Source organism: Canis lupus, chromosome 8 (genome assembly GCF_048164855.1).
Source record: "Canis lupus baileyi chromosome 8, mCanLup2.hap1, whole genome shotgun sequence".
In the NCBI taxonomy this organism is placed as follows: domain Eukaryota; kingdom Metazoa; phylum Chordata; class Mammalia; order Carnivora; family Canidae; genus Canis; species Canis lupus.
Window position 1 is genome coordinate 51,637,549 of NC_132845.1, and position 11,591 is coordinate 51,649,139.

General features: G+C 52.3%; 1 protein-coding gene across 16 annotated transcripts in view; it reads right to left on the reverse strand.

The window, feature by feature from the left end:
• SYT17 (synaptotagmin 17) overlaps positions 1-10,045 on the reverse strand; it is a 102,251-nt gene extending 92,206 nt beyond the window's left edge. For 2 of the 16 annotated variants that reach the window (XR_012035535.1, XM_072835924.1), the window contains exons 1-3: positions 6,321-6,607; positions 6,123-6,145; positions 5,311-5,459 (exon numbers count right to left, since the gene is read on the reverse strand). Coding sequence is in view for 8 of the 16 variants with exons in the window: in XM_072835924.1 (XP_072692025.1) it covers positions 5,311-5,459; positions 6,123-6,145; positions 6,321-6,423 (275 nt within the window). In the remaining 8 variants the exon portion in view is untranslated. Of the gene's footprint in view, positions 1-384; positions 5,189-5,310; positions 5,460-6,122; positions 6,146-6,320; positions 6,608-6,630; positions 9,257-9,787 lie in introns of those variants that run through there. The other 14 variants (XM_072835927.1, XM_072835933.1, XM_072835932.1 and 11 more) reach the window with 14 other exon arrangements.
• Between the last annotated feature and the right edge of the window lie 1,546 nt (positions 10,046-11,591).

An 11,591-nucleotide genomic window follows, 5' to 3' on the forward strand; every position in this document is an offset into this window, starting at 1 on the left:
CTCTCCCCCCAACTTGACATTTAAGCCTGTGCAGAAGCTAGTCTTGAAAAATGCAAGTTTCCAATTCTAGGAGGTCTTTAGATGCAGCCTATGCATGAAATGAGACCGATCTAATATTCTTCCAAAGCAATATAGGGGTCACAGCTAGGACAAGACAGGGCATGTTATGGGGGGGCAGGGGGCAGGGGAATACCCAGTCCTCGCTTGCCTCCTGCTCTTGGTCTGTAGCAGATGAAATGGGGGGAGGGGGAGGGCAGGGGAAGGCACAGAAATGCAATCATACTGTATTATTCATCCTTGGCTCTCCCTTAAACAAAAGCTGTAGCATCTTCCCAAGGTAGTAGAACCACCTCAGGCACCTCCGCCTGCATGCCTGTTACCCACCTGCCATACGTCAGTGCAGCAGCCACCTCCACCTGTAAAGTCCCATCCGGTCTTCAAGGCTCAGCTTAAGCGCTGTCGCCCCCCTGAAGCTTCAGTTGAATCTTCTCAGTCGTCTGAACCACTCCTGCCTCCTCTGCACCCACCAGGCTTCCCAGCCCTTCCTCCAACACACCGAGCCAAGCCATGCTGTTCCCTCTGCCTGGAACGCTCTTCCAGTCTCCATCTCCTGTTTGGTTCCTCCTCATCAGTCAGGTTTCAACTTCAACAGCACCTCTTCAGAAGCTCTGTCCTGTCCCCATCACCTCTTCCCCCCATCAGCCCTTCTTTACCTCTTCAACAATGCACATAACTACTACCTTTAGTGGTGGCTTATCTTCTGCATCTGACACTAAATCCTTGCTCCATGGGGGCAGGCCAATGTCTCCTACCCACCACCAAGGCTGACCTCACCCTAGCACAGCATCTTCCACGTTTATTTTCTCAGTAAATCAATGAATGGATACACCCTTCTTGTGATTCTTATCTGATTTATCTTATCTCAAGATGATCTGAGTACATATCTTACCACCCTCCACAGCAGCCCCTTCTTAATGGGGCGATCTGTTCTTATCTTGATCAAAGGTACCAGCTGCTTAGCACCACGTATGTGCCAGACACTATCCTTTTTTTTTTTGAAAGATTTTATTTATTTATTTATTTATTTAAAAGAGAGAGAGCACATGAGCAAGAGAGAAAGAGAGAGAGAGAGCAGGAAATTGGGACAGAGGGGAAGAAAGAAGTAGACTTCCCACTCCTCAGGGAGCCCGATGCAGTGCTTGATCCCAGGATCCTGAGATCACGACCTGAGCTGAAGGCATACACTTAACTAACTGAGCCACCCAGGCACCCCTGAGTTTACTTGTTATTAATAACCTCACCCCCCTTCCAGACTGGGGAATGGAAGGCTGGTGGGGAATGGGATGGGTCATTATTTTGCACCACTGTTAAACTCCCAATGAAGTCCAGCAATACCAAATTTGAACTACATGCTCTAAACTACTGAGCTGGGCATCCCTGGTGAGACCCGTCAGAGCTATGCATCTAGTAGGTCAACACATGCCTGATAAACAAAGAAGTGACTTGACTTTAGTTCAACCTTCAATGAGGGTCTTTCTGGCATCGCTCCAAAAGGAGCCAGTCGGATTGTATATAGTTTTCCTGACCTTCACCGGCCCAGCCCAGCCAAAAAAAGCTGCGGTACCCAGATGACAGGATAATATGTGACAATTAATGGTGGTGTCCCCCAAAATACCCCACACATAAAGGACTAGCTCATTTGCCACATGCTGCCCCACAGAGAGGCATGTCCTATGGTTCTCAGCTCAAATGTCACAGTAGGAACAGCACTGCAGAGCCTGCACACTTGACATTTCTACTCCCTGACTGTTTGATAACATGCAATGCCCACTTGGTAAATAAATCTGGGGAAAGCACAAGCTGTAAATTCACTTTTTGAATGATTTAACCCGCCTCCCCTTTACAGATTTCTCTTAACGTTTTGCATTATGTTGAGTGCCAAAAATATACTAAGTTGCTACCTGGGATTCAAGAAATTCATCTCAAGAAGCATGGAGAGTCGTGTACCGTTGTTCAGGCTCTAGACTGCAAAGCTCTAGGTGGTATCATTCATAATGACCATGAGGTCAATGGAGTCTTCCAGAATTGTGTGGTGTGTTAGCCCTACTGGGAAGGTTCCAGCCCTCTTTTCTGCTTGTGGCAAGACCAAAGTGTCTTGCCAGAGGTTCCCAACCCCTTGCCCCCAGAAAGAGTCCTCCGCTTGCACAATGGGTCCACAGCCAGAGTACAACCATCCTCCGGCTCAGTGCCAGGACCTAGGGCATGCATCTGTAACACTCAACATTTGGGTATTGAGGGCAAACAGTACCTGACTGTGATTTTCAGTGTCCATCAGGATTCTCCACTGGTTCAGAAGCTAATTCAAAGTCCTTAAAATTTGGCATTCGAGACCCTACATGACCTGAGCTTGCAGGCTCATTTCCCATGATTCCCCCAACTCTTCCTAAATGTTGTGGAGTTTGCCCATTCTGGGTCCAGTCCCTCCTCTCTGGTTACAGCACCCAAATTGTCTATTACAAAGATTGGCAGGGGGCACCTGGGTGGCTCAGTCAGTTAAGCATCTGCCTTTGGCTCAGCCCCACATCGGGGGAGGGGGGTGGTCCCCACTCAGCAGGGAGTCTGCTTCTCCCTCTGACCCCCTCCCCTCTCATATTCTCTCTCTCTCTCAAATATATAGAGTCTTAAAAAAAAAAAAAAAAAAGAATGAGGCCAATATAGGGGTGCCTGGATGGCTCAGTCACTTAAGCATCCAATGCTTGATTTTGGCTCAGGTCATGATCTCAGGGTTGTGAGATTGAGCCCCACATTGCTGCTTAAGATTCTTCTCCCTCTCTCCCTGCCCCTCCCTACCTCAAAAGAAGAATGAGGCCAATACTGAAGAAACAGAGAGAGAGAGAGAGTATAGATGCATGCCCATGACAACATTTGAACCCCTGGATCCAGCTATGCCTGAAGCCACTATCCTTGGATTTTTTCCAAAATGAGACTCTATGCAGAACTATCGTATTGGAGTACAGGATGTGAATGCACAACTCTAGCTAGACCTATGTACCTGCCTTATCTGCTATATGATATTTAAAATCTCCTGAGCACAGTAATAGGACTCTAATTAACCTCTGCATCCTGCAGTGCTTAGCACAAAGAGCAGTCAAGAAATAATTGCCAAAGAAACTGAGATTAAGTTTCCAACCAGATGACTGGCACTTTCAAGATTCAATTTCTGCTTGCAGGTCAGTCAGTTGGTCAATAAATAATTTTTTGGAGTGAACGACACAGATAAAAACCCTGCCCTCACAGAGCTGGCATTCTTCTGAGCATGGCTTTCAAGATACCAGGTGGCCTGAGCCAATCTCTGCCACACAGGGCACTAGAAAATGGGAACGATCTCTCTCTCTCTTTTTAAAGATTTTATTTATTTGAAAGAGAGCAAGAGAGAGACATAGCGAGAGAGCACAAGCAGGAAGGAGAGGGAGAAGCAGGCTCCACACAGAGCAGGGAGCCTGATCCCAGGACCCCAGGATCTCAACCTGAGCTGAGGGCAGATACTGAAGGGACTGAGCTATCCAGGCAGTGAGGGAATGATTTCCTGATCAACGAATTGGTTTCACCACACATCTCACTCTACACATACCTGCAGGATTCAGGCTACAACCCATGAGTAACGAAAGCATTTCTTAACACTGTCTTTACACCGTTTAAAGCATCTCTATCAATACGTACAAATTCAGAAATGAATAAATACTACTCTATAAAGTATGTTATGTGCACATCTCATTGCTCTTAATCACAACCCTATAAAATAGGTTCTATTATTGTTCTCACTTCACAGATGTGGAAACTGAGACCAGGGCAGCCCGGGTGGCTCAGGGGTTTAGCGCCACCTTCAGCCCAGGGCGTGATCCTAGAGACCCGGGATCGAGTCCCACATCAGGCTCCCTGCATGGAACCTGCTTCTCCCTCTGCCTGTGTCTCTGCCTCTCTCTCTCTCTCTCTCTCTCTCGCTCTGTGTCTCTCATGAATAAATAAATAAAATCTTAAATTAAAAAAAAAAAACTGAAACCAAACAGGGTGAGATGAGCCACTTACATTTATGACTGCCAACCAGGTGTCAACCATTCTTAAGTGTTTTTCTGTGTACTAATTTGTGCGGTCACCACAACAACCATATGAGATAAATACTATTATTTTGATCCTCCCCATTTTATAGATGTGAAGTCAAGGCACAGAGATCTAACGACTTGCCCAAGGTCACGGAACTAGAAAAAAAGGTAGGAGAAACAGGATCTGAATGCACGGAGATTGACATAGAGGCATTTTGCTATGGAAATATCTGATGCTTGTCTCTAAGAAGGGCAAATGAGAAGATTGAGGCATGACCTCCAACTTGGAGGGAAAGAGGGGACATCGTGGACTTCCAGAACCTCAGAGCAAAGATTTAGCTGGACCGGCATTGAGGCTCTGGCTGTGGGCCTTTGCACTGCCTCTTGCCCTCTCTGGGCCTCCCACTCTGTGTCAGGAGAAGCTGTACTTGATGATGGTCAGGACCTTCTCAGCGCTGGCCTTTCTAGACTCAACCCAGACTCTCTAGCCATGTGCCTCTCTCAGCCACGGAGAGGTGGACTGGACACGTGGCTGAGAGGCTTCAAAACTGCATTCCCAAAATATCTGAGCGACTGGCAGATGGAGATGTTGTATGCAGGCGCGGGAGGAGCACGAATTGGAAATAAAATGAAAGATGCCAGAGAGAACATAAACAGCGTTGGAGGACAGGATGGAGCTTGGAGGTGCTCTTCTGCTTCCCTGTTTCCGAAGCTCTTGTTCAGACCAGCAAAAAGGCACTTGTTTGTCCGTTTGGTCTACCACTCCTGCAGCAGTTTCTACTGAGCATCAACTGTGTGCCATGCACTGGGTCAGATGCTAGGACAATTCGTCATACTGACTTGGACAGAAAGCTTTAGAATTTCGACATCCCTTGAAGAATACAGATGCTCACAGATCTCTTTTCTGACTTGGAATGACACTCAACGTGATTAATAGTGCCCACATGCTTAGCAGTGTACAGTTCACATCTCAGAAGAGCCGATGTAAAACTAGCTAAACTTGAGGCCCGCCACCAGCTGGTTTCAGCAGCTTGCCAAACAAAATGAGAGAGGCACAGAGCAGGTCCCCATGGGCAGCAAAGAGGTCCACAGCCACTCAGCCTTTCCCTCGATCATACCCCAAACCCTCCTGCCCGCACCCCCTCTCACAAACTGAGAAAAGAAACCTCCTGAGATTGCCTTCGAGGAAGTTCAAAGCAGTTTTACTTACAGCCAGGGAGGAGTCTGGGCAGGGAAAGGTCCCAGAATTTCAACTTCATCCTCACTCGACTGGCAACAGCTGGACTCATAGCACTTCTGACAGCAGTGCCTGCAAGTCCATCTGCACAGTAGCAGATCGGAGATTCTAGAAAGAAAACCCTGAGGCCATCGGGGGGAGGTGGGCAGTGGAGAGGGGGAGTGGGTGGGGGATGGGAGGGGTGGAGAGGAGGAGAAGGAAAAACACTCGAAATTACAAGCAGCCGATCCCTGCTGAGAAATAAGGACATTCGGGAGGTCTGTCTCTGCTGCTGAACACTTAGAACAAAATGTTTTCCATTTCTATTTACCAACTGCAGGCATAAAGATGGCAAACACCAACTCGCTGGAGCCATTAATAGTGAGCAAAACATTTGCAGGTATTTTCTTGGGTGGCTTATGTGAACGTCTTTCTCGACAGGTGGGTGGTTTATACAACATCATGAGGGCTATACGGTATGTTCTCGAAACACAATGAATATTACTGTCTTCTTGAAAGCAAAGCAAAAAGGTTTAAAAAAAAAATCACCTCAGTTACATGAAAGTAAACAGAGGTAACCAAACGGAGTAAGGAGGGGGCCGGGGAGGGAAATCTATCCTGTCTGCAAGCATCTCTCCATCGGGCTCTCCCTCCCTGCCATAGAAAGGCATCAAAACTGTGCCATTCTCAACATCCAGTTATCGTTTAACATTGAACATCCCCACAGCCCCACATCAAACTCCAAAATGAAAGGCAAGCACCTCTTGATCAGAAACAAGACTAAACGAATCATCAAATTAACCCACCTCGTTTAAAGGTTCCAACTGCCCTTTTAGAGATCCACGAAGAAGCCAAGGGGCGTCGGGGGTGAGAGGATTACAAAAAGAGAGACAAGACCAGTTTAGCAATATTCCAGCAACTCAGAAAAGAAAAAACAAAGAAAGAAAGAAAGAAAGAAAGGGAAAAAAAAAAAAAAAAAAAAAGCCCTGCATCTTTCCACTTACCATCCTGGGAAGGGAGCTGACTCCCTAACAACGTACTGCTATCTGCGGGGCTGCTGGTAGCCTCCTGGCTAACCAACACCGAATAAATGGGAAACTTTAGCATTTCGATTTGATTTGCACCGTATGCTGTTATGAATCAGAGCGGGTGGATAGATAGTCATGCTATCCAATGCAGCCACACTTCAGAAGAGCAAACCTTCCTATACAGAAATAGCCATGAAGCCAACCCAAAAGGACATGATTAGCTAAACATGCAGACTGGCACAGAGTGGATGTGACTTGGCTTCCCCCACCCTCCCAGAGGCCCTACCTTATAATTCTGCTCCAATGATGATGGTGGGGAGTTTCATATGACCACCCACAAACACAGGGAGCAGAAGAGGAAGCCATAATCTGGTCCTGGGAGGGAGGGGCTGAAAAGGGAGGTAGCCCCACCCCCCACCAGGACTTCTCACAGGTTCCCAAGGCACACAGACTCCCTCCCCCTCTTCCAGGGAAGAGTCACAGTGGTTTAGGAATGGATGGGCCATGTAAACCCCGGAGATCAGGAGTCCACCTGCATCTCAGCCTGGGATATATTCCGGAGATGAACTCAAACTCAGAACACTCAATCAAGATGAAAAGTTATCCTCCTTTTCAGTTCTCTCTCAAAATGAAGGTCTCAGTTTGGTACCACTGTATGTTAACGTGTTTCTAACACTTGCACATCTCACCCCACCACCATCCCTTCTTCCTTTTTAAACAGAGAACAGACCCTAGCTCAGAGCCTTGGACATAAGTAATTATGTGACATTATTATCATTGTGTTTTATCTTTCCAGCTGCCTTCTGCTTATATCAAGTGACCATGGTTTTCTACTATCGTAGTGACATAAAGTTTCCTTTTCATATGATTTTAAGTAAAGAAAAAAAATGGTCCATTTATAGGAAAAAGTATTAAGTAAATACAGTACAAGTGGTACACGGCTCATGAAAAATTCAAAATCCTTGAAGTGATGATAAGGGAATGGTTGCAGCTTAGGAAAGAAAGTGTCAGGCATTAATCACAAACTCTTCCAAATGCAAAAGTCGAACCACACGCAGAGCAAGACCCGAAGATGCTTAGGGGTCACGCAGAGCTGAGTGGGTAAATGTTGATGCTGGCTTCACCACCAGCCAGTCCTGTGACTTGGGTAGGTCAGGGGGCTACTCTGAACCTCAGTTACCTCTTTTCTTTAGTGGAAGGGCTAAGCTAGGACTCTATGAAAATTCTTGCCTGTGCTGCCCAGCTGCAGAATATCTGCACTCTTTCCGTGGTTTTATGAGAACGAGGTGGTTTGTCAAGACCAGCTGGAACCTATTAGGCACCAGAGACTGTCCTGGCCAATACAGCAGTGAAAAAGGAGCAAAAAGCTATGCCTGCCTGCACTTACATGTGAGAAAGTGCTTGAGGACTTTTTTGTAAACACAATAAAGTGCAAGGATAAAGTGTGGCTTTTTCCTTAGACTACAGTCCATGCCCATTCTTTTCGGAGAGGAAAGCATTTCCTGGGTGTGTGGTGATCAAAAGACACTGTTCATAAAACCATGAGAACAGAGACAAGGCTACCACAGGGCCCAATCATCCAGCTGTCTCAAACCCCAGGTATAAGACGAATGTCAGGGAGCAAAGAGAAACCAAGAGAAAAAGGGGAGAGAAGATGTTTTTATGTTTCCAGCATGCTAAGTCTTTCCTTACATTGGGTCCACCGGGTTCAGGTATTTGGATGGAGGATCACTGATTTAAGCCAAAAACACCAAGGAGAATTCAGATCTTCTAGAACAGGGGTTGTCAAGCTATGACTTGCAAGGCTAAATCCAACCCACAACCTGTTTTTGTATGGTCCTCCAGTTAAGGATGGTTTGTACCTTTTTAAATGGTTGGAAAAAAAAAGAAAATGAATACTTCCCGACTAGTACAAAGTTGATGATATTCAAATTTCAGTATCCACAAATAGTTTTCTTGGAACACAGCCACGCCCATGCATTTACTATTGTCTATGGCTGTTTGACATCACAGTCAGAGTTGACTATTTGTGACACGGACCACGTAGCCCTCCAAGAAAATAAATTTACTATCTGGACCTTTATAGAAAAAGTTTCATACCTTGTGCTAGAAGGAAAGTCAGTATCACAGAGCCAGTCTCATTTTAGCTAAACAAATCCCCCACTGATCCCCACCATCCTCTCTCTTTTAGATCCCACCACACCCCCTAAGCAGCTGTGTGACCTTGGGCAAGTCACTCATCTCTGTCCTAAAGGTGGTTATTAAAAAACCACAGAGGCGGGTTCTAATGTTGTGCATTTCTCACTGGGTTGTGCATCCTGAGGGGCAGAGACTGCTGTTTTCACAACTGTATCCCCAGCGCCCACACAGAGTAGGTAGTCACTCAAGTGTTTGTTGAGTGACTACCCAATAGCCCCACGACAACATTCAGCATGCAGTAAGGTACAGCTCAGTGACGTGACCTTCACTGAACTTGAGGACCTAGACATTCCATAGAGGCCAAGGGAGCCAGTCTAAGCCAGGTGAGGGATGGAGAGACCACCACCGGTGACAGGGCACAGAGTTCCTGCCAGGCTGAAAAGTCCGAGGACAGGATATGAGTCAGTGGGGAGCTAAGAGACCAGCACCCCCGCCTGGCGGGCTGTAGCCGAGGGTAAGAGAAGGGAGTCCAGATGCACCCTAAAGGAGGGAACCTGTAGGCTTCCCTGCTAGGCAGAGAGAGGAGCCAGCCCCGGAAAGCAGGCAGCTCAACGGGTCTGACTGCATGACCTTGGCGCTGACCTGTCGCCACTTCCCCGCCTTGTATTGAAGGGAAAGGTCTCAAGCAGCCCCCCACCCCCCAAAAAAGGATGCTCGGAAATTATTTCCTTCCTTCGCAAGGATTCTTGCGAAGTTTCCTCCAGGTGTTGGGGTTCACAACTCGCAGACCCCAAGGCAAAGGCCGGAAACGATCGAAGGCCCCCGCCCCCCGCCCCCCAGGCCTCGGCACCCCGTGCCCGGGAGAGGCGACGTCCTTGTCCCTCCCGCCCGGAGCAGCTGCCTCGGGCCCGCTCCGCCGGCCAATTAGCCCGACCGTCACCACGGCAACGGCAGCTGGCGGGCCCCGCGGCCGGCGCGTCCCGGGGCGCCCCGGCGCGGCCCCTCCCCGGGGGTGGGGTGCGGGGGGCCGGGCTGCGGGGAAGTCGGCCGCACCCCCTGCGCTGCGGGGAGGCCGGGCGCGCGCGTGGCCGGGGGGGCCTCCATCCGGGGGGCGGGGGGCGGGGTCCGCAGCGGGGTCCCCAGCCCCAGCCCCAGCCCCTGCCCCGGGGCGCGCCCCGCCGCCGCCGCCGCACAGGTGGCGCGCCCTGGGGCACCGCTGCGGTCGAGCCAAGTTGGCGGGAGCCCGGCCGCGCGCCGTCAGCCGAGGGGGCGCCGCGGCCCCGGCCCCCCGGCCTCAGCCCTACCTGGATGTACGCCATCTTCGCCCTCGCGCGCTCACTCCGGCCCGGGCATGGCGCCGCCACGGCCGCTCTGCCCTCGCCCGCAGGGGCCGCGGGGCACAGCCAAGGGGGGAAGGAAGCAGGAGGCAGCCGGGCGGCCCCAGACGTGACCGGCGTGGCTGATGAGCGGCGCCCGCCCCTCCGCCGGCCGCCCCGTCCTTGCCCTTCCCCGCGTTCCTGCTCCCGGGGCCGGGGCCGGGGCCGGGCCGGGGCCGCCTCCCAGGTTGCGGGCGCTCGGGGCGCCCGGGGCCCCCGCCGCGGCCACGCTCGCCGGCCGCCGCTCCCCCCAGGCGCGGGCCGGGCTGCGCGGAGCCCCGGGCGGCCGCGGGCGGGGCTGGAGGCGCGGGGGCCGGGGTGCGCGGGCGCGGGCGCGGGGGCGGGGGCGGGCGCGGGGGCGGGCGGCGCGCGGCTCGGGCCGGCCCCTCCCGAGAGCGCAGCCCCCGGCACAGCCCTGCAGCCGGCGGCGCCCAGGCCTGCCCGCCGAGGAGGCCGGGGCCGGGAGGGGCCTCCCCATCCAGCCCTCTCCCGGCCCCGGTCCCGGTCGCGGTCCCAGTCGGAAAAACTTTATTCCCGCCCCACCCGAACGGTGCACGACGCGCCCGGAGCTGCTGCGGCGAGGATCGCAGGGGCCGGGGGCTTGGGAGCCCCAAGCTCAGGCGGGGCGGGGGGCTCGGGGGGCCGCGGGGGCGCGCGCCGAGACCGAGCGCCCCCGGGTCCCGAACCTGCCCGAGTTGCGCCCCGGGCGCAACAGGTCGGCGGCGGGGCGGCCCGGCAGCGCCACCCAGCGTCGCGCCCGCGATGTGCGCGCGTCCGCCGCCTCGGGCGGGCTCCGGGGCCAGAGCGAGTGCGCCCCGGGACGGGTCCCGCGGGTCCCCTCGGCGCGCGTGGCCGGGGCGCCCCGGGCCTCGGGAGCGGGGGAGTTAGAAGCGGAACATTGCCCTCCGCCGGTCCTCTCGTGAGCACGTTATGCAGCCTCTGCCGCCCAGCGCCTCCCGTCTGTCTTTTCTGCACTAAAAAAAAAAAAAAAAAAAAGGCATAGAATCTCCGTCCTTGCGTCCTGCCTTCTCTCCAAGGCTGATTTGTGGGGATACGTGAGCAAATGAGCGTGGATGTCATAAATAAAAGGCGTAACGTGCCTCTGGGTAGGTATTTGGCGTGAAAATCCAGCCGGCACACATTCGTTAGCACGGAAGATTTCATTCGTAGCGCGCGGCGTGCAACACAGGCCGAGCACGCATAATCCGCCGGGCAACGTGCTCCACTGTCCACCAGCACGGAGTCATGCCCTCGTCCCCCTGCCCTGCTCACGATATGGCCAGCACGGTGCCTGACCCGAGGAGGCACTCAAGAAATGTTTTTGTGCTTGCAGGGGGGGCTCCTCCTGTTTGAGGGAGGCGCTGCAGGCGCCCCCCCCCCCCCAGTTCACAGATGAGACTGGGGTGCAGGAGGTAGAGACCCCTCAGAGAAGCATGACAGCTGGCGTTGCAACCCGCACAGTGCACCCTCCTAACCACTTAATGGTATTTATCCCCGATGTTTCTTCAACACTGATGGAAAAGGTGCTGGGTGGGGAGAGGGCCTCCCTGGGATTGGGCGCTTTTGGGGGGAACTTGAGAGAGGTGGAAGAGTTAGCCAGGTGTTCCCAGGTGTTAAGAACAGCTAACCTGGGCAGCCCAGGTGGCTCAGTGGCTTAGTGCCCCCTTCAGCCCAGGGCCTGATCCTGGGGACCCAGGATTGAGTCCCACATCTGGCTCCTGCATGGAGCCTG